Raw genomic sequence first — 18,609 nt, forward strand, 5'->3', positions numbered from 1 at the left:
TTTTTCATGGTTTTGGACGACATACTATACTATGACTTTTTTTCATAGTTTTGCGACGACATACTATACTATGACTTTTTTTCATAGTTTTGGACGACATACTATACTATGACTTTTTTTCATGGTTTTGGACGACATACTATACTATGACCTTTTTTCATAGTTTTGCGACGACATACTATACTATGACTTTTTTTCATAGTTTGGGACGACATGAGTAGAGTACACAAGTAAAACAGAGATAAGAATATGATCTTCGATCTACCTGAATGCCACTCAGTGAGGCCACTCCCATGTAAAGGAACACTCCATACAGAACGGGCATGGGGATGAACTGAAATAAACACAACAGCAGTTAAGTGTGAAGTGAAACAAAAAAGAAACGTCGTTGTTCATGCATCTACTAACTTACCTGGAGGACTGGAGCTAGGAAAACTGAGAGTCCGGTCAGAACGAACACCAGAATGCCAGTCAACCTCTGTTCCCTAGAAAAAAAGAATCATAGCAGTATGAAATGGATGCAGTGCAGAAGATTCTAACACACACACACACACACACACACACAAAGTCAGAATAATCTTACCTGACTCCAAGGAACTGTGGCTGCTCTCCAGGCGCACTGGACTCACTCTCCATCTTGAGAGAGTCGATGTGTGCGATAGAGATGACGGTGGCTGCTACGTACCAGGGCAGACCCATGAAGGAACACACAGCCATCAGCACACCCACCCAGAACAGGTCCAAGTGGTAGCCACAACCTTTCTGCAAGTGTGTACAAAACAGGAAGACAAAAAATATTCAAGTCTAACCATGACTGGAAGACTGTATAGTTTGAGGAAAAAATATGTAAGAATGTTTTCCATAGATCTGTGATTAACTACACATATCATCTATGTTCAAATCTAAAACAGATAGTTCAGGTCCTTGATGATGATTTGTTGAGCCACATCTGAAGTCACTGTAAAATAGTTCATGCACACACAGCTGTGACCACATCACAACATTATTATTGCACCTATTAAATGTTGTTTCACAGTGTCAGATCAAAGAGACAGAAGAGGGAGACAAGGTGAAGGTGGACAATTTTACAATGTTTCTGTCCGTTATAAATTACTCAAAACGTTGCTTTGTAACTTTTTCTTTTTTTGCCATAATCAATCACTACTTATTAGACAGCATGGTTCGCATTAAACATTGTTGAATGTTGTTATCTTCATGAAAACTGCGTAAGTGGCTTTTAAGACGCAATTTCTTCCTAAGAGCAACTGGTGAGTGAGGCCCAAAGTCTGGTTCGAAGTGCAGCTGCATAGCCCGGTATACACTGTGTGGATTTGGGCTGTCCCAGATGAAGGATGACCAATGTAAAAGAAACGTGGCTCTAAAGCGGTGGGCCTATGTCGCACGATGAGAGGTTCAAGGATACACAGTCTTGCGATCAAAGACAGCCTGGGACAAAATTCTGACAGTGTGAGAAATTTGGGGTGACCATCTCACTGTGTGACTGCTGTTACCACCTACATCTACTAACCAACCAACAGAAATGCAGCATGAAATGACGGACTGGTGCTAAACCCAAACAAACAGACGGATAGCAGCTCGCCATGCGGGCAAAGCACGCTAAAAGAAATGTGTGAGATTCCAGCGGAGAGGAAAACCTTGTGGAGTTGTGGCAGCAGAAGCCTTGCCTGTATGACGTGTCCTCCAGCTCTTGACATGATCACGTAAAGAAGGATGTATAGTAGTAGCAGTATATAGAGCCCATCTATACTTTGAAATATGCTGCCATTCAATTAATGTACAAAAAAACACACAAAGATGCTGGCAAAAAAAAAAACAACCAAACAAACAAAGACTATGTGGATGTATGTCTGAGCAGCATGAGGCAGTGGTTTACAGTAATTTTAGAACCATTACAGGGGTTTTAGGAACTCCTCTCTGCGTGGTGTCTGATGTTGTGTTCACACCGGGTCAACGTAAAGACGTGATTAGACACATATTCCTGCCGAACTGCGCGATGGATGTGATGTGAATGACATGAAACATTCGAATTAAGTGGCGCAAATTAAGTGATATTGTGTCATACGCTTATTCACTAGAGTTGAAAAATCTGAACTCCAGCCACCAATCTGCGTCTTGATATCAGCACTGAGATCCTTCGGGAATGCATGACGCTGAAGACATACCAGCAGAAGTTTATTCATTGATTCAGCAATTTTATGTGTGTATAAAGCGAGTTAAAACAAAATATTCTGGGGTTCAAACTCATGTGAGTAAGGGGGCGATCACACAGAAAGACGCTAGAGACGCGGACGCCTCAAAGACGCTTGAAACGCTGGAAGCTGTTGGTGGTGTCTGACGCTCAAAAAGTTGAAAATATTTTAACTTTTCAGCGTCTACGCGCGTCTACAAAAACGTGTGTCTAAAAAGACGTCGGAAAAACGGCTGTCTAAAAAGACGCTTGAACGCTGGTCAGATGTGCTGCATCATACGAAAATAATGGCTTTACTGGCATCGCGTTTCTGGCGTTTCATCTCGGTGTGATCGCTCCCTAATGCAACACGAAAATTCGTGTCTAGTTTGGTGTGACCACAACATGACAACCTCTCCTAGCTGTTCTAAAATCACTGCAAACCCCGGCCTCTAATTGCTTATTTCTTAAACCTAAAAATGGACCAGACCGCAATTCTAGGACAGTACCAGCGAACTTTGAGCCCTGCGTAAGGAAAATTAGTTAGTATTTATAATAGTAAGGTTTTTGTTTTTACCTTCAGTTTGTTTTCTTTGCGGTTGACGATGACGGCGCTGATCTGCTGGTCCATGAAGATGAGGATGGTGACCAGGAGAGCGGGAACAAAGCTGGCCACATACCACCACCAGGGATTCTTACCAAACGGCATTACTAACCAGCCGCGGTCAGCACGTGTGGGCTGATCACACACACACACACACACATAATAAGGACACATAAATATATAGAACAGGTGAAAAGATGACAGGGTGACTGCACACATCCATCTTAAAGAATCAAACACTTTACATCTACATTAATGATGATGCAACTCTACTTAAGTAGAGTCCATGAGTAAATGTACTATCAACCACTACTAGCATGCACACAGAAAAAAACAGATACACATGCAGAGGAGCTTATAAGGTTATAAATATACACATATTCAAACACATATTTTAGTGAGAAATCAAATACCTTGAACTCGGTTGGAACGATTAGTTTGGGTGTATCTAACCCCATCAACATATCCAGACCCACAAAGGACATGATTGACATGAAGATGGCAAAATCACTGATTAGCTTCCTCAGCTAAGACAAAAGGAGGACGGGGAGACACGCAGTACGACACAGAGGAGGGGAGACATATGTGCAACAGAACAAGAAAGAGGTGTGTACATGAGGAAAGACAGAAAAAAGAGAATCACTGGACTGACAAATCCACACAAAATCAAATGACTGATTATAAATGTATGAAATTTTTATCCATGTGGGAAAGAAGTGCATCCAAGCAGTGATATAAAAAAGTTTGGGAAAGATTGAAGAGGTATTCAGGGAGGAGTCGACCTTGATCTTAGTGGGCACATGCAGTTTGGGGGTGTCCAGATCCATCAGGCAATCCAGTCCACAGAAGACCAGGATGGAAATGATGATGGCGAAATCACTGATCAGGGATCGGAACTGGAGCACAGTCAGGGAGAGCAGAGGAGAACATGGAGGGGGACATTCTGGTACTGATATGAAGGCTTAAGGTTTGGATAAGGAGATAGGAGGGATGAGGGTCGCTGCAATCGGTATATTTACAAATGAAAGCTGCTGATATTTGGTGCAGATAATCAGCAGCTTTGAAGGATAAAGCTGGTGATTGAAACTGAAGAAAACATTTAGCAAACACACTCAAATAGAAGTAAAATGTGCATTTGTTGTGGACTTTTTATTATATACATTATAATTTTTTTGCAAATACACATTTTAATACAACTTTTGGTACTAGAATATATCTGTATGATGTCATTGTTACATATGAGCCCTTTAGCCCACCTAATGTGCTTCTTCTTGACTGAACCAAGCTTCCTTTGAGAATTGTGTGTCCTCCAAATCTTCCAAATTTGCTACAATCCTCTAACCCCCAAACCGGCACGGAAGCTACGCGACGTTCTGCTGTGGACGGTCGTTAGATCAGACCTGAAAGTCACACAATAACACGAACAAATTCACGAACAAACCAGCAACTCCCATGTTCTGTGAGGTAACATTATTGGTTTGCTAGTCAGGTGACTTTGAAGAGAGCAATAACATGGCTTCAGCTACCCGTCAGAAAAACTGTCTGATTATTATCAGCGCTCTAAGCTACATCACTAATTTTTGCTACCAGCTGAGGGCGCGTTTCCATTTGAAAAATTCCAGATCATAATGTAGATGAAGCCGCCCTTCAATACTCGCCTTTACAGGTATGAGGCTCTCATAATAACCATTTATGTTAATGTCATTTGACGGTTAATAGCCTCTTCGTTGCGAAGACAAGGAGGGCGCGCAATTCCTTGTCTCCCCAGTTGCTCATCTTTACAGTGTCTGTCAGGTTTGTGTTTCCCTCTTGCTACTAGCTGCTCCCTAATTCCTGCTATCAGGCGGCGGACTCCGGGGGGTTCGGACCTAATTGTATTGCGGAGTTTTGCACAGCGGCGACCGGATCTTTGCTCTCAAACCACAAAAAAATGTGATGGCACAACAGTCTCCTTCAGTACATTATTCTATGCTTTCTTTTGATTTTCACATTGGCTAGTCATCCTGTTTAATTTGTCTTCTGATTAAATCGGAACCGTTGAAACAAGTTGTAGGAAGCCTCTGCAAGTAATTGGTTGCTGGCAGACACTCTGTGCTGCAATAAAATGGTTAATCAGCAGTGCCGTGCACTGTAGAGCCGATGCGCTGCTGGTTCTGCCGGCCTGAATAGAATATAATGTCTATAGCGTTACTGTTGTGTACAGCCTTATAGACTGAGCTGAGTAGTGATGCGCGGGTCGACCCGTAACCCGCGGGACCCGCAAATGGACCTGCGGGTCGGGCAGCAGTGATCGTCTGTTAAATCGGTCTGTAAATGATATTTTGACATTATTGTCTATTACTGTCATGGCATCCGAAGGTACTGATGCGTTGAGCAGGTGACAGTCTGCGGCCGTTTTCAAAACACACTTGTGTCACGCACTCCAAAAGAAACTTGTTGAAACTTTAAACAATAATTTATTGTACAAAACGGGGGAAACAAACGTTGACGAAAACGGTTCCATAATTCATATTAAAATCAAAAGATAATGAAAAACAGCTACAAGTTAGAGGGAATAGTGATAAAGTGGTAAAACTTAGCATTGATCCACAGCCTCAGACGGATGCGCTCAAGCGTGCCGTGCGCACAAGCTCAGTTGGTAGGCGATACTATATTTTCACATTTTTAACAATGCAATTTAAAAGTTTTGATTTTTATTGATAACCTACATTTACCAACAACAAAAAGACTACATTTAGCACCAAAAAAATATGTTGAAAAAAGTAAATAAAAAAACGAATATCGAATACCAAATTTTCATAACGAATACCTACCCACAGAAACGATTATTTGAATATCCGAATATTTGGGTACAGCCCTACTTATATTTGCATTTTTATCATTTCACCAGAAACATGTCCCAAAAAAGGGGTTTTGTGTCCTGAGACCAAACGGCCACAAGTTGTTTTAGGCTATCAGGAAATAATGATGAAAAAAAGGTAGCAGCAAACATTATGAGGGCTGGACCTGGCTCTCTGCCAACAGTATTAGGTGGCACACAGCTGGTTTGGTGTTTTCTGACCAATGATATGAAAAATGCAGAATTTCACCAGCCTTATCCTTTCAGTTGGACTGCATTCATGCTTTGATAAATACATCCACATTGTAAAAATCTAGCATTCCACATGCAGGTTGACTTCTTTACAGGGTTGGAGAGCAACATTAAAGCCACTGTAGGAAAACAAATTGAGGTCTTGTGTGAGGTTGTCTTACCTTTGTCGGGAAGTAGCGGCTGAACTTGAACTTCTTGAGGGATACAGTCATGGAGTAGGTGCCGAAGAAGAGGATGAAGGACATGAGGGCCAGGTCGGGGACATACTTACAGGAGCTCCCCACCAGTGCACCACCATATTTCAGACACTCTTTCTTACTCAGCTGACTCCAGTCCATGTCTGTCAAGTTAAACTACAAAGACAGGACAAGGGTGGAGGAAGAAGAGTGGGGAGAAGAGGGGGAAGCCGGGTCGAGAAGGGAAAATCGAAGGGTGGGTTCGGGAGTGGAGAAGAAGTAGACGCCAAAGAGAAAGACAAGCGATAACAGACGAAAAAACAGTACAGAACATAGAAACAGGAGCCACACAGCTCTGCAACTTTGACTCTTCTTCTATAGGCACGTCTGGGCCCAAATTTATCAAGTGTCTCAGAATCACTCCCAGCAATCATACTGAAAGTTGAACTGACTTTCAGCAGATGATTTCTCCTCAAGTAGAGCGTGGCGACATTGTTTCATGACATTCACAGCCACAAAATACAAATTATGGTGATGTGTTGTCGTCTTCCTGTTACTTCTTTGTGTATTAATAAAATACGACTTTGGACAGACACTTTTGTAGTGTGGTTTGGGCCTTGTGAGGTTGTAATTTTAGGCCTATAAGCTTTGTTTTGATTAAAGGACCCTTCGGACCCTACAACTGTTTTCTGAAAATATAAAGACTGCTGACTGGATGCCTCAGACAGAAGCTCATAAACAGACGACCACACAAAGTCATTACTACTTTTACAGACAGATCTGTACTTCCTTCACCTTTGCATTAGCTTAAAATCACATGTGGACAGCCCCTAATTTGACTTGATTTCTCACCTGAAGGACCGATCTCCAGAGCTATGACTCACAAGGTAATACCTATTTGGCTACTGCAGATATCAGCCTCTGCGGAAATAAAAACATGTTCTCCACAGCATACCCCTCAGAGTCATTAAAAAAAAATCAATCAGTTTTTGCGAGCAGCTCAGTGTCATCCCGTCTGTCCTTTCTCAGAATATTTCTGCCTTAACATCTTCTCCTGGCAGCTCTGAACAGGCTCGAACATCTCTGCAGCTCTCCTAATTATCAGATCATATTAGAGTAATTTCATAAATTGAGAAAACTGAAAAAAGACCTCCGCTCCTATTCTTAAAAGTAGGAACACAGAACGCATCACTAAGAGAATTTTTCGGCCAGTTAGGACTGAGTTCCTGCCCTGAGATGCTTGATAAATATGGGCCCCATTTTTCTAAATCAAACTTGTCTTAACACATACAGTACAAAATCCCAAATAACAGGAGATGCAACTCGGTTTCCAAAGCTCAGTTGTAACATTTACTTTTACAAAGAGGGATAGAAAAGATTAATGTGAGTGATGTTTTTCTCTTCTGTCACTTACCAGCAGAGTCATGTTATCGTCTGCGAGTGGAGCTGAAACATTCAAGCCCAGAGCAGATACTACAGAACAAAGACACAAGAGGAGAGGAGAGAAAACCAAATGAATGATGGGTAACATGACAGGTAAAAACCAGTGTAGTGTTTGATATGAATTAACCAGAATTAAATTAAAGAAAATGTCAAGAAAAAATAAGAAAAATCCACAAGCTATAGGGCACTGAGGAACGAGCCATGACCGCACTATATTCTGCTGAAGTTAGACTGGCTTGTTTCACAGGAGAGATTTGTGTAATGCATCTGTATATTTTGTTTTGTCTGGGCTCCTCTGTTTCTTTATTATGTGCATTAATCACAGCAGTGTCCACACAGTCCTTAGAATACTAAAGAAATACTTTGGATTATTTAAAAAACATCTTTCAAGTGAGTGTTTGTTAAAAGTAAACTTTTGGTGGAGTATTCCTCTAATAAAGTTACTTAAAATGTTCAAACACGACGTGTATACTCACTTTGTCAGACAGTATCCAAAAATGAGGCAGAAACAGACAAGACACACAAATCATCACAGAGTAAAGACCAAATATTTGCATCTAATCACACTGAAATATCCTTTTAAAGGGATTCTTCACCCCCAAAATGAGCATTTGTACATCGAAACAAAATTTCATACCATGTCAGATTATGTCATGTCATTAAAAGCAGAGTTTTGGGAAACACTGATTGGCTTTCCTTCCATGAAAGCAATAAGGAGAGTGGTACTAATCTTACATTCTGGAGTCAGGATGTAGTTAGCTTAGCATAAAAACTGTAAGTAGGGGGAAACTCGCCTTTCTTTGTCTTGAGTTAAAAAATGCATCTACCTCTGAAGATCTCAACACCTCTAAAGCTCACTAATTTACAACACAAATTTATAGTTGTGTTGTGGCTATTTCCAAACAAACAACATATCCATCCACCGAGCACTTCTGTACAGTTCAGCTGCTTGCCAAGAAATAGTCCTAGCATGTAACGTCACCATAAAACCCAATTTGTCATTTTTAGGTTTCAGTTTCAGTTAGGCATGTCATGACACAAGAGATTTGGTGGTCGATACCAACACCAGTAAAATTCAATGATTCTCGATACCCAATTCAATAGTTAAAACCAAAATGTTCTTAAACATCCATTCATCCATTTTCAGCTGCTTATCCGGTCACAGGGGGGCAGCAGGCCAAGCAAAGCACCCCAGACGTCCCTCTCTCAAGCAACACCTTCCAGCTCCTCCTGGGGGGCCCCAAGATGTTCCCAGGCCAGATGAGATATGTAATCCCTCCAGCATGTTCTGGGTCTGCCCCGGGGCCTCCTACCAGTGGGACGTGCCTGAAACACCTCCAATGGGAGGCGCCAAGGAGGATCCTGATCACATGTCCGAACCACCTCAACTGACCCCTTTCGACGCGAAGGAGCAACGGCTTTACGCCGAGCTCTCTCCTGATGTCCAAGCTCCTCACCCTATCTCTTAAATATATAATCCTTTATTAAAAACAGTTACAATTTAATTATATTCATCCCATGATGATCCACCTTTAAGTCAAAGCTAGTCTGTGTGGGTTCATGAGATTTTGTAGGTGATTTTTCAACTCCCCATGACCAGAAAAAAAAAAAAAGCCAAACATGCAAAGTTCAGCACAGAATAGATGCTCAGTGCCTCATTATGCTGCCAGTGTTTGTAGCATAGTATTTATATGCGCCGCTCTTAATGCTAAGAAATAACAAAATAAGACGGCCTCAGAAACTAATGCTTTTCTTTTCAACATATCAAGGTGGATCTGTCGCTGCACTTGTTGCTGTCTTCCACTTGTTGTTTTGTGCTAATAGGTGTTCTTCTTCTTCCTTTTTGACGGCAGACTAGAACAACTGTAGATGTATATGCTGCCCTACGGTTAGAGTTGTACCGATACCAGTATCGGAAATGCCTCTGATACTGCCTAAAATGCGGTATCGGGTATCGGCGAGTACAGCCTATGACCAATCCGATACCACGTAATGCCTCACGTCATTACGCACACGCACACTACAGGCAAACGAAATGGAAACGGAGTGGAGTTTAAAAAGCATTCTACTGTAGCCTTTAAAATGTCTTTTTTACCAAATTGTTTGGCTGCACTTTAACCTGTGTCTTGATCTGTGTCATCACTGGATAATAATAATAATAAAAAAATTTATGGCATTCATTCTACTATTATGTATTTATTTGTTAATATTTTACATAGAGTTTTAGGAGTTGAGACATACAACAATTCATATCCCATCCATTTTTATTTTGCGGTACTCGGTATCGGCAGATACCTAAGGTTCAGGGATTGGAATCCATATCGAGAAGGAAAAAGTGGTATCGGTACATCTCTACCTACGGTACCAAACATTACTGGAGAAAAATGAGCACTGTCACGTTTTCAGAATTTTGACATTGACTTGGCACCAAACTGGTTCCCCTCAATTAGCAGTCTTTATGCAAAGCTAGGCTAACATGTCCTGACTGCAGCTGCGTATTAAACACACAGACATGAGAAAACTATCCATCTTCTCATCTCACTCTCAAAAAGAAATGCTGAACTATTTAATTTCCTCTCTAAATATTTTACCAAGCAAACCAATTATTCCAGTAGGTTGGAAAAGACTTTGTATCTCAGTAATGTGATGCCATTAAATATGATCACAGGTAAAGAAACCTAAGAGAGTTTGAAGACTCACCCTGGTCTGGTGCGATGCATTCACACTTGTAGGCAGTGATGTAGTCGGGCTTAAAGCCGCGGTTGATTGGGTAATACTTCAAAGCTCCTACCTGTGAAAAACAAATCAGTGTTATCTTGTGGTACTGTGTTCTGCTGTCCATCTGAACACTTGGTCTTTGTCTGTTTCACATGTTACCCACCATCTTCTTGATAGCATCAGAGATGAATATGAAGGAGATGAGGCTGGAGAAACCCTCCTCTGTGAAGCGGGTCATGTACTTGATAATGTAGCTGGCGTCTGTGATTACCAGCAGGAAACACTGGAGACACGAATGGAGGCCGATCCATAGACGCAGCTCCATGTAGTCTACATCGTTTCCTCTGTGGAGACAGAAAGTGTGTGAAAGTGCTCACGTCGCCTCATATCTGTTATTTTGTGCTGTACACGTCTATGTGCTTTTGCTTACTTGCTGAATTCATATAGCAGTTTCTCAAAGATGAGAATGGGTCCAGTTGAGCTGAGGATGATGAGAGGTTGCCCACCAAAACAACAAAAGACAGTCCCTGCTAGAGCAGTGCCGAGGAAACTCTCCATCACTCCCTTGGAGAAGACACAGGACAGACAGACGTCAATTAATCTGTGAGGTGAAATATGGTCAGATAGAACACTGGCTGGAATGTTTCTAGATTAGTTCATTAGTTGCAGCATTTATGAAAACCTGGTAATTGTCAGTAGCGTCTCCGAGCAGTCCCCCAAAGGTGATGGCATTGGTGATGCAGCCCAGGTAGATGAAGAGAACTGCAGAGATGGACTGGATATGGAAGCCGTCGTAGATGTCACTACAAATCCACGGGATCTTCCTTTTGATGTCTAGCCATAATCCACCGCCAATCCTATTAGAACAAGGTTGAGCATATCATTAAGGTGACAGAACTGGGATCTAAAAGTCCTGACACACCAAACCAACTCCAGAGAACTAAGACACGTCACTGTGTCTTGGCCAAAAAGGTTGCACATGAACACATTGTAAAGACTACTGCTGACAGTCAACCAGCACATGCGTTCTGCCCCTGCGTGACAAGAAATAACTCTCCATGCCAGCAGATGGTGGTAGTCTGTAATCCTCATTCAAAAAGGAAAACCAGAAGACTGTCTTGAGAGTAGTTAGCCAGTTAGCATATTAACAACACTTTACTGTGCGCCAGTGAATAATAACACAAACCATCATCATTATTTTTCTTTAGCCTTTGAGCTCTTGATCAGGAAATATTTCTGCTGAAGAGCTCAATGGCTAAAGAAAAATAATCTTAATTTATGTAAGTAAGTTTGTTTCTGTCTCACTCCCTCTTGACTTTAGCTCTTTGTTTACTTTCCTCACTTTGTTTCTCTTCTCTTGCGCTGTGCCACAGCCACAGATGCCACCAAAGACAAGCTGATGGAGGCTGACGAGGGGCAACAGTGCAGGACACACCATACCAACCAGGAACACGGAGGCTCACCAACACCCCAGCTTCGACAGCTGACCATTGGCTTGGTGTGTCAGGGCCTTAACTGTGTCATAAGAAATAGTCCTCTCATACCTCCCAGTGAATTTCAGCTCCTCTCCGAGCTCGTGTGGAGCTGGAAGCTCCTCATCCTCTCCTCCAGCTGCCCCACCGGCCGAGCCATTCATTTGACCCAGCTCGTTCAGGTTCAGCACTGACTTCCTGCAGGAAACATGGAGACAGAAAAATGTGTCAGGAACAGGACTGGACTCACTTAAAGGTATTAGTCAAGAAGTAGTCTGGACATTAAAGGTGCTTTAATTTGTAACTTTATTAAAAGATAAAACAGTGTGTCAGTAGGTGTTTTCATATTAAACAGTTCTGGGGACTCCTAATCTGGATGTGACGGGACAAGATTTTAGTATCCCAAGTGTTCTGTTTATGTCCGTAGTCCCTTTGTAGTCCAAGTAGTATTGACAAATCACCTTTGAACAGCAGGTAAGCGGTCCGTGTGGAAAAGGAAAATGCTTTGGCTGAAATGCTATCTCAGAGTACCCTGGAAATCCAGAGTTCTCGCAAGAGCACAATTTGAATTTGCTCAGCGAGTCACTCTGGCAATCAGTAATGATGCTCATTATCCATGCCCTTGGAGCTGAGCTGCACCAATCACATCAGTGTATCTGATATAGGCGGGCCAGAGGCGAGCTAAACAGATGATGACAGCACTGCGCCGATGAAGTCCGGAATCAGTCAGTAAACATTGCAAGATGGCTACGGATGAACACCAGTTGTTTGAAACGGCTTTGGCCGCTACAATTAACGAGTTAGACTTGGCTTTTTCTCTAAAAGAGGAACAGAAGACGGCGCTCGAGTCTTTCCTTTGCAAGAAGGACGTTTTTGCTGTTTTGCCGACCGGATACCGCAAGAGTCTAACCTACCAGTTAGCTCCGCTGGTAGCTAAACTCTGGATACGTCACCCTGTGTATTGTTCTGATTGGTCGTAGTGTTATCCAATTGCGTGCAGTGATATTTACAAATGCATGCTTGGTGCCGCCCCTCGAGTTGGGCCATTTTCATTACTCATAGCCAGAACCTAAATCTTTCTAGATTTGGGTCTGGATTTCCAGGCTAATCTCAGAGCCCACTGGCTATCTTCTGACGACAAGTTAGGTTTATACCGTTTAAAAATGTATCTTCATTCATATGCAGATATCTGTTTATAGAGATTAGGAGAAGTGACCGGCTCACGGAGGAGGAAGAAACTGTTTGCTACACCGGATCAGCCCAAAATATTGGCCCTCGACCCCTGGAGGCTTATAGTCATCAGATCGATAGCCGATGGGTTCTGAGATTGGGGGAGTCCCAAAGAGAAATTGCCCCACTGAGGAGCTCTGCCTAGAATTACATTCCTTCATGGTCTTTTATCGGTTTGCATTATCATCGCCAACAGGAATGCTAAAGTGAGGTAAGCCAGCTATCAAATATTCCTATATTTTGGTTTGACTAAATCTCATTGTATTTTTGGCAGCACAGGAGATCTATACAATAAACACAGTTTCAAGGTGGACCCCCTAAAATTAGTGTCATCATTTCAGTATCTGACAATATGTCTCCCCTTCTGTTCCTGGGTTAGGATCTTGAGTAATGGCCAGAAAACTGTTTTTGCAGAATATTATGATGTCACAGTAAATCTGACCTTTGACTTTTTGGATATAAAATGTCATCACTATTGTGTTCACGAGAATGGCATGGATGAATGGATACATGGACAACCCGAAAACGTAATGCCTCCAGCCACGAAATATCAGCTTAAATTAAGATCATATGTCAGTTGTGTGTTCACAATTTGTTTCCACTGCCCCCAAGTGGCCCAAAAAAAAATCAGTTATTACAGGATTAAATGTGGTTAAATGTACATGCCTCATTTCTGCCGATGGAACCTTCTTTGGAGGTTCAATGCGTATTTTGGGGTCCCATTCTCCTGGAGGAAGGACAATCACCTCATCCAGAAACTCATCGACACCTGCAATCAGGTCCTCACGATCCCTGGCTTTATAGGCAACATCACTGAACAGCTAACAGGAAATAAGACAAGAAAAGAAATTTAACGTGTGTATGAGTGTAGTCCATCGGGGTGGTAGAGTGCATGTCACTTACATCGTCCACCATGAGCGTAGCGATTGCTCTTCCAATCTCATTGTAGGACTTGGTTTTGCCATGAGGACCCAGCAAGATGAAGAGAAACCTGTCAGGAAAGGAGAAGAGGCAAATAAATACACAGACACACACGTTAGAGAGAGATTAAAAAAGGGAGACACAGGAGACACCCACCTGGTCGGCACAGGGACCTCGGTGAGGCCTCCGAGAGTCGTGGCTTGAGCCAAACGTACAAAAGAGACGAAGGGTTTTTCCAGAAAATCCACCTCCCCGATCAGGACATTGGAAGCTTCAGCATCACGAGGAATCTTCTTCATGAACTTATTCTTCAGCTGGCAGAAGACAGAGGAACAGAATGAGCAGATATCACATGTTTGAGGCATGTTGCACTGCAGATGACCTTTCCAAATTGCTTATGTGTGCCATCATCAACTGGCTTATGTAGTGCATTGATGGCTAATAAGATCATGTGAGCAGGTGGCATCAAGTGATCAAGGTAGCTAGAAAAGTTGACACGTGACAGAAAATGACACACAAGATTTTGGACAACCACAACCAAAGTTAGCTCCTCCTTAGACCTGGATAGCTGTTCATCCCTAACTTTTAGCAGGATCTCCTCACTGTAACGTTTTAGGGATGGCAATATTGATCGCTCTCTGGGTCTACCACTTTAAGAGGAAAATGTCTTGACAAAAACTGGACCGATTTGTCATGAGCTGTGGTTCAAATATTCAAGGTCCCTCAAGTATGAATCCTAATAACTTTGGTAATCCCCCAAATTTTCATCTAGAGTCAGCAGCATTTAAGATTTTCATTTATCCAGTTACACATCTCAACATCTACTGGACGGTTTGGCGCAAAGTTTGGTACATTAAAGACTCCTAGAGGATGCTTCCTACTGACTTGGCGGTGGCCATCAGTCTGCTGTGCCACTCTGTTAGTGCCAAGCTTACTGCCACACTGCTCACCTGAAAGCTACACTGTCATCTGCTGCATCTGCCTCTTCATTTAGCATTTCATTAACTTCTCCTCCACCCCAGCAACCACCCGCAGGCTCTGAGTCTACATTCCCCAGCAGGGAAAGCTATTATTGAGTATAGTGACAAGATCAGAGCCCAGACACCAAATGTCAACACTGGATATGTTCTACATTCGCACAAAAAATCCAATTTTATGAGTTGGATAACTGAACTTTGGTGATGGCAATATCTTACTTTATATCATTAACCTTGATGCTTGCACCACAAACTAACGACAACACCTTCATCATGACATCACCTTCCAGCCAGTTTCCGCATTTGCTTCACCATGACTATGACAGATCAAAAACAAACTTTTGACCTCCATCTTACAATTCGGGTTTTCAGCCTAACAAAGCTGTTAGAGTGGATGTCTACTCTTCACTAGTTTTCCACAATATCAGTAGCATATCCGGTGCACAAACACACCCAAGAGAGAGTATAAAATTGCACAACACCATGCTGCAGCAGCTCTTTTGGTGCACCCCTCCTCCTGTCCAAGGAAGCACGTGGCAGTGGAGTGGTGGGTGCTTAAATTAAAATCTCTCCATAATCTGTTAATGCTGCTTTCGGAGTCAATTCAACAACTGGTCCTCTCTCACTCTCTCCTTACTTTTTGGTCCTCAGCAACCATAAACAAGACATTTCAACCTCTCACACTATCAACTAATTTAAGAATTATCCATTTAAGTTGCCATGTGCAGCTATATTACAGTGAGTTTAGCAGCTTTACACTCCTACAGTGAGGATTACATGTTGTGTTGTCATGCAATTTACTGTATTAAGCACTATTCGGACGGGATTAGCTTTATATGGGCACGTGGGGTAATGTCACTTTACCACAGGACGTCAGTAATATTAACGGCCAATTCGCACAGGATAAGAAATATCAGTAAAACTACCACAAGTGGGAGGGGTAAATCCATTCACGCACCGCCGTCCCCTCCTGCCGTCATGTGCGTATGATAGGACTGTCAAAAGCACCAGGAAATTGAGTTAGAATATTTTCGAATTAATTTAGTAGAGTTCGAATAATATTAGAATTTATTATTATTATTATTTTTTATTATTATTTATTTATTTTTTACAACAAAAAAAACCCACAAAAAATAAGATGCTTATTGCTGACGCAATATGAACGTGACACTCGGATGAAAACACTCGTTCTGACCTCACTGAAGTGCCAGGTATGACAAACTTCTGCCTCGCTATCTGAGCAATGTTTGGATACTTCAGTAAGTAGTTTTCCACCACAAGAGTGGATCCTGGTCGGCTCGTAGTGGTGTCTCATTCTGGTAACGTTTCATCTCTTCTTCAAAAAGGGTAGGCAGCGAGGCAGCAGGTGCAACACTCCCTGTATGTCTCCCCGAACAGGTCACACATCGCAGACAGCGCAGTGGGTGGTGTTGGCGCAGCGGGCTCCTCCGTCGGTGCCTCTTCCTCCGTCGCTGCGTCCCTCTCTGGCCCGGCTTGTGCGCGAGCCATCTCCGCCCGAACGGGATTCGCCGTGATATACAACATTATTGATAGTATTAATTAATTATTAATGATATTCGAATTATCAAATTTAGGTCCGAACTTATAAAAAAATATATATATATATTCGAATATATTTCTAACTTCGATTTTTTTTTGACAGCCCTAAATCACATATTTACCGCTGGTCTATTTGCATGGGATTAGTATTACCTGAGGTAATTGTCCAGGACCCTTTTACACAAGGTAAAAGTCGCTGTAATCTTTACTAACATCGTGCGGTAATGATTACTGACATGGCACATTCGGACGGGACTAAAATCTCTGGTAATTATTACTTTACCCCACGTACCTATGTAAAACTAATCCTGTCCGAATAGGGCTTTAGTGTGACTATTGTTCGGATCACAGAAGCTGGAGGTGTCATGACTCAGGGGTCACATGCATGCGTTCATTTTTGCTTTGAAGTTCTTGTCGAGATGTTTACTCACACCCCATATTACTGCAGTTGGTTAAAACAATGACAGAAAAAGCAAGTCACTGAAACTCTATTGTTCTTTGCTGTCATTCTTTTTTGGGAGAGGTTCAAACAGTTAAGCTCAGGGAAACAACGGAAGCTTAGAAAACAGAAACACACACACACACACAGGTACACACACACACACAAACACAATATAACAGCTACCAGGCTGTGTGGATTAGAGGGATTAAGTATTTCTGACGACTCTGTAAAACAAGGCTCAACTTTTTCATCAACCACAAACACCAAAGCAACAAGCAGACAGCAAAACACACACACACACACACACACACACACACACACACAGAGACTGAATGTGTCACTTGATGCCATCTGTTCACTGTGAGCAGAACTGAAATAATATTTTTCCCCCCACAGGCAACAGGAGATTAGCTGATAACAAATCAATAACAGCTCAGATAGTGACAGTGTACAGGCACAACAGAGTGTGTTGCATATGTAGATATTAAAGGGGCATTCCACAGATCTTTAAGGGACAGTTCACTTGTCAGCAGGGGTACGTCTTAAAGCTGGGGTAAGCAGAAATCTGGAAAAGGCTGTGTGAATTTGAAAATACACCCTCCTCCTGCAGCCTATCCCTCTCTGTCCTACAGTCCCTCCACCCTGCTCCCTGCTGCTGTGGACTGCTTCACCAGGAGAGCGGGCAGCAGCACTGGGTCTAACAAGTGTCATGGCAGCAACCGAAAGTTTGCGGCTCAAGCAGGCAGTTGGGACACTACGGTCTCTGGAGCTGGGGTTTGCACTGGCTAGATGCAGATTGCTCAGCCTGACTGGGGGTCAGTCTCTGGAGCTGCTGCCTGCTCTCCTCCCAGTGAGGCGGTCTGTAGAAGCAGGGAGTGAGGTGGAGGACACAGAAGGCTCTACCTAACTAGAAACTATAGCTAGTTAGCTACATAAATGTGAACTTGAAGCTGCAGCCATGGCTCTTTGGCTCACATTAGCAGAGGGCCAAACTATTAGCAACATTTTCTCTCCATCTCTGAAACACTTTGTTGGTATTGACTATTTTTTGGGTTGCTTTGCAGTGTGGGCAGTTGTTGCCAATGCCAAAATAGCAACTTTCTTTTCAGGATTCTCCACCATTGAAACAAGCTGAGATTTAAGGTTCAATGTAGTTTTTACACGTAGGTTTACATTACCAAAAGTTCATGACAAAATCACTTGACGACACTGTCGAGAGAGGAGAGGGAGAGATGCTGTGCTGCTGAAAGAGGAGCCGCTGAATGAGTTCCCTCTGAGTGGTAAGTCACTAAAAGAGTCTGAGAAGTCCCAGGCTGTTCATAAAACATTCAGGACGCCACAGTTTATTCCACACTACTGAAGCTGCTCGGACGCCACAGTTTATTCCACACTACTGAAGCTGCTCCTCTTTTTGGAACCACCTCGGAGCCAGTAATAATTTTGCTATCAGCCGTGCTTGCTGTGCCGTGGGTAACAATATGATGTCAATATGTCAACAAGTCGAAATATGGCGAGTATCACAATATGAATTTTCATATGATATTAAAAATTACACCGGTATTATCATGAACAAGATGATATGACACACTCCTACTCACATGTGCTAACATGCATGCGCAGCAGGCCCAGTTACAACATGAAACAGCAAAGATGCTCAGATCAAAACGCACACAGGAGAGTGTGACTTCACTCTCTGCTCAGGACACTAATACTCCACCATATCTTTACACAGCAAAGTGGCTTGCTGCTGAATAATGCTCTGAATGTCACTGTGACGGCCCCTGCTT

General features: G+C 42.5%; 1 protein-coding gene across 2 annotated transcripts in view; it reads right to left on the bottom strand.

Moving 5' to 3' along the window:
• slc4a5b (solute carrier family 4 member 5b) overlaps nt 1–18,609 on the bottom strand; it is a 51,883-nt gene that overhangs the window by 15,040 nt on the left and 18,234 nt on the right. The window contains exons 9-23 of one of the 2 annotated variants that reach the window (XM_050053765.1): nt 14,000–14,157; nt 13,826–13,913; nt 13,589–13,743; nt 11,765–11,890; nt 10,903–11,077; nt 10,651–10,784; nt 10,384–10,564; nt 10,203–10,293; nt 7,474–7,505; nt 6,045–6,236; nt 3,206–3,319; nt 2,766–2,927; nt 584–762; nt 413–485; nt 266–334 (exon numbers count right to left, since the gene is read on the bottom strand). In XM_050053765.1, coding sequence (XP_049909722.1) covers nt 266–334; nt 413–485; nt 584–762; nt 2,766–2,927; nt 3,206–3,319; nt 6,045–6,236; nt 7,474–7,505; nt 10,203–10,293; nt 10,384–10,564; nt 10,651–10,784; nt 10,903–11,077; nt 11,765–11,890; nt 13,589–13,743; nt 13,826–13,913; nt 14,000–14,157 — 1,929 coding nt within the window. Of the gene's footprint in view, nt 1–265; nt 335–412; nt 486–583; nt 763–2,765; nt 2,928–3,205; nt 3,320–3,574; nt 3,689–6,044; nt 6,237–7,473; nt 7,533–10,202; nt 10,294–10,383; nt 10,565–10,650; nt 10,785–10,902; nt 11,078–11,764; nt 11,891–13,588; nt 13,744–13,825; nt 13,914–13,999; nt 14,158–18,609 lie in introns of both variants that reach the window. The other variant, XM_050053764.1, reaches the window with a different exon arrangement.

The sequence above is a fragment of the Epinephelus moara genome, chromosome 9, assembly GCF_006386435.1.
Source record: "Epinephelus moara isolate mb chromosome 9, YSFRI_EMoa_1.0, whole genome shotgun sequence".
Classification (NCBI taxonomy): domain Eukaryota; kingdom Metazoa; phylum Chordata; class Actinopteri; order Perciformes; family Serranidae; genus Epinephelus; species Epinephelus moara.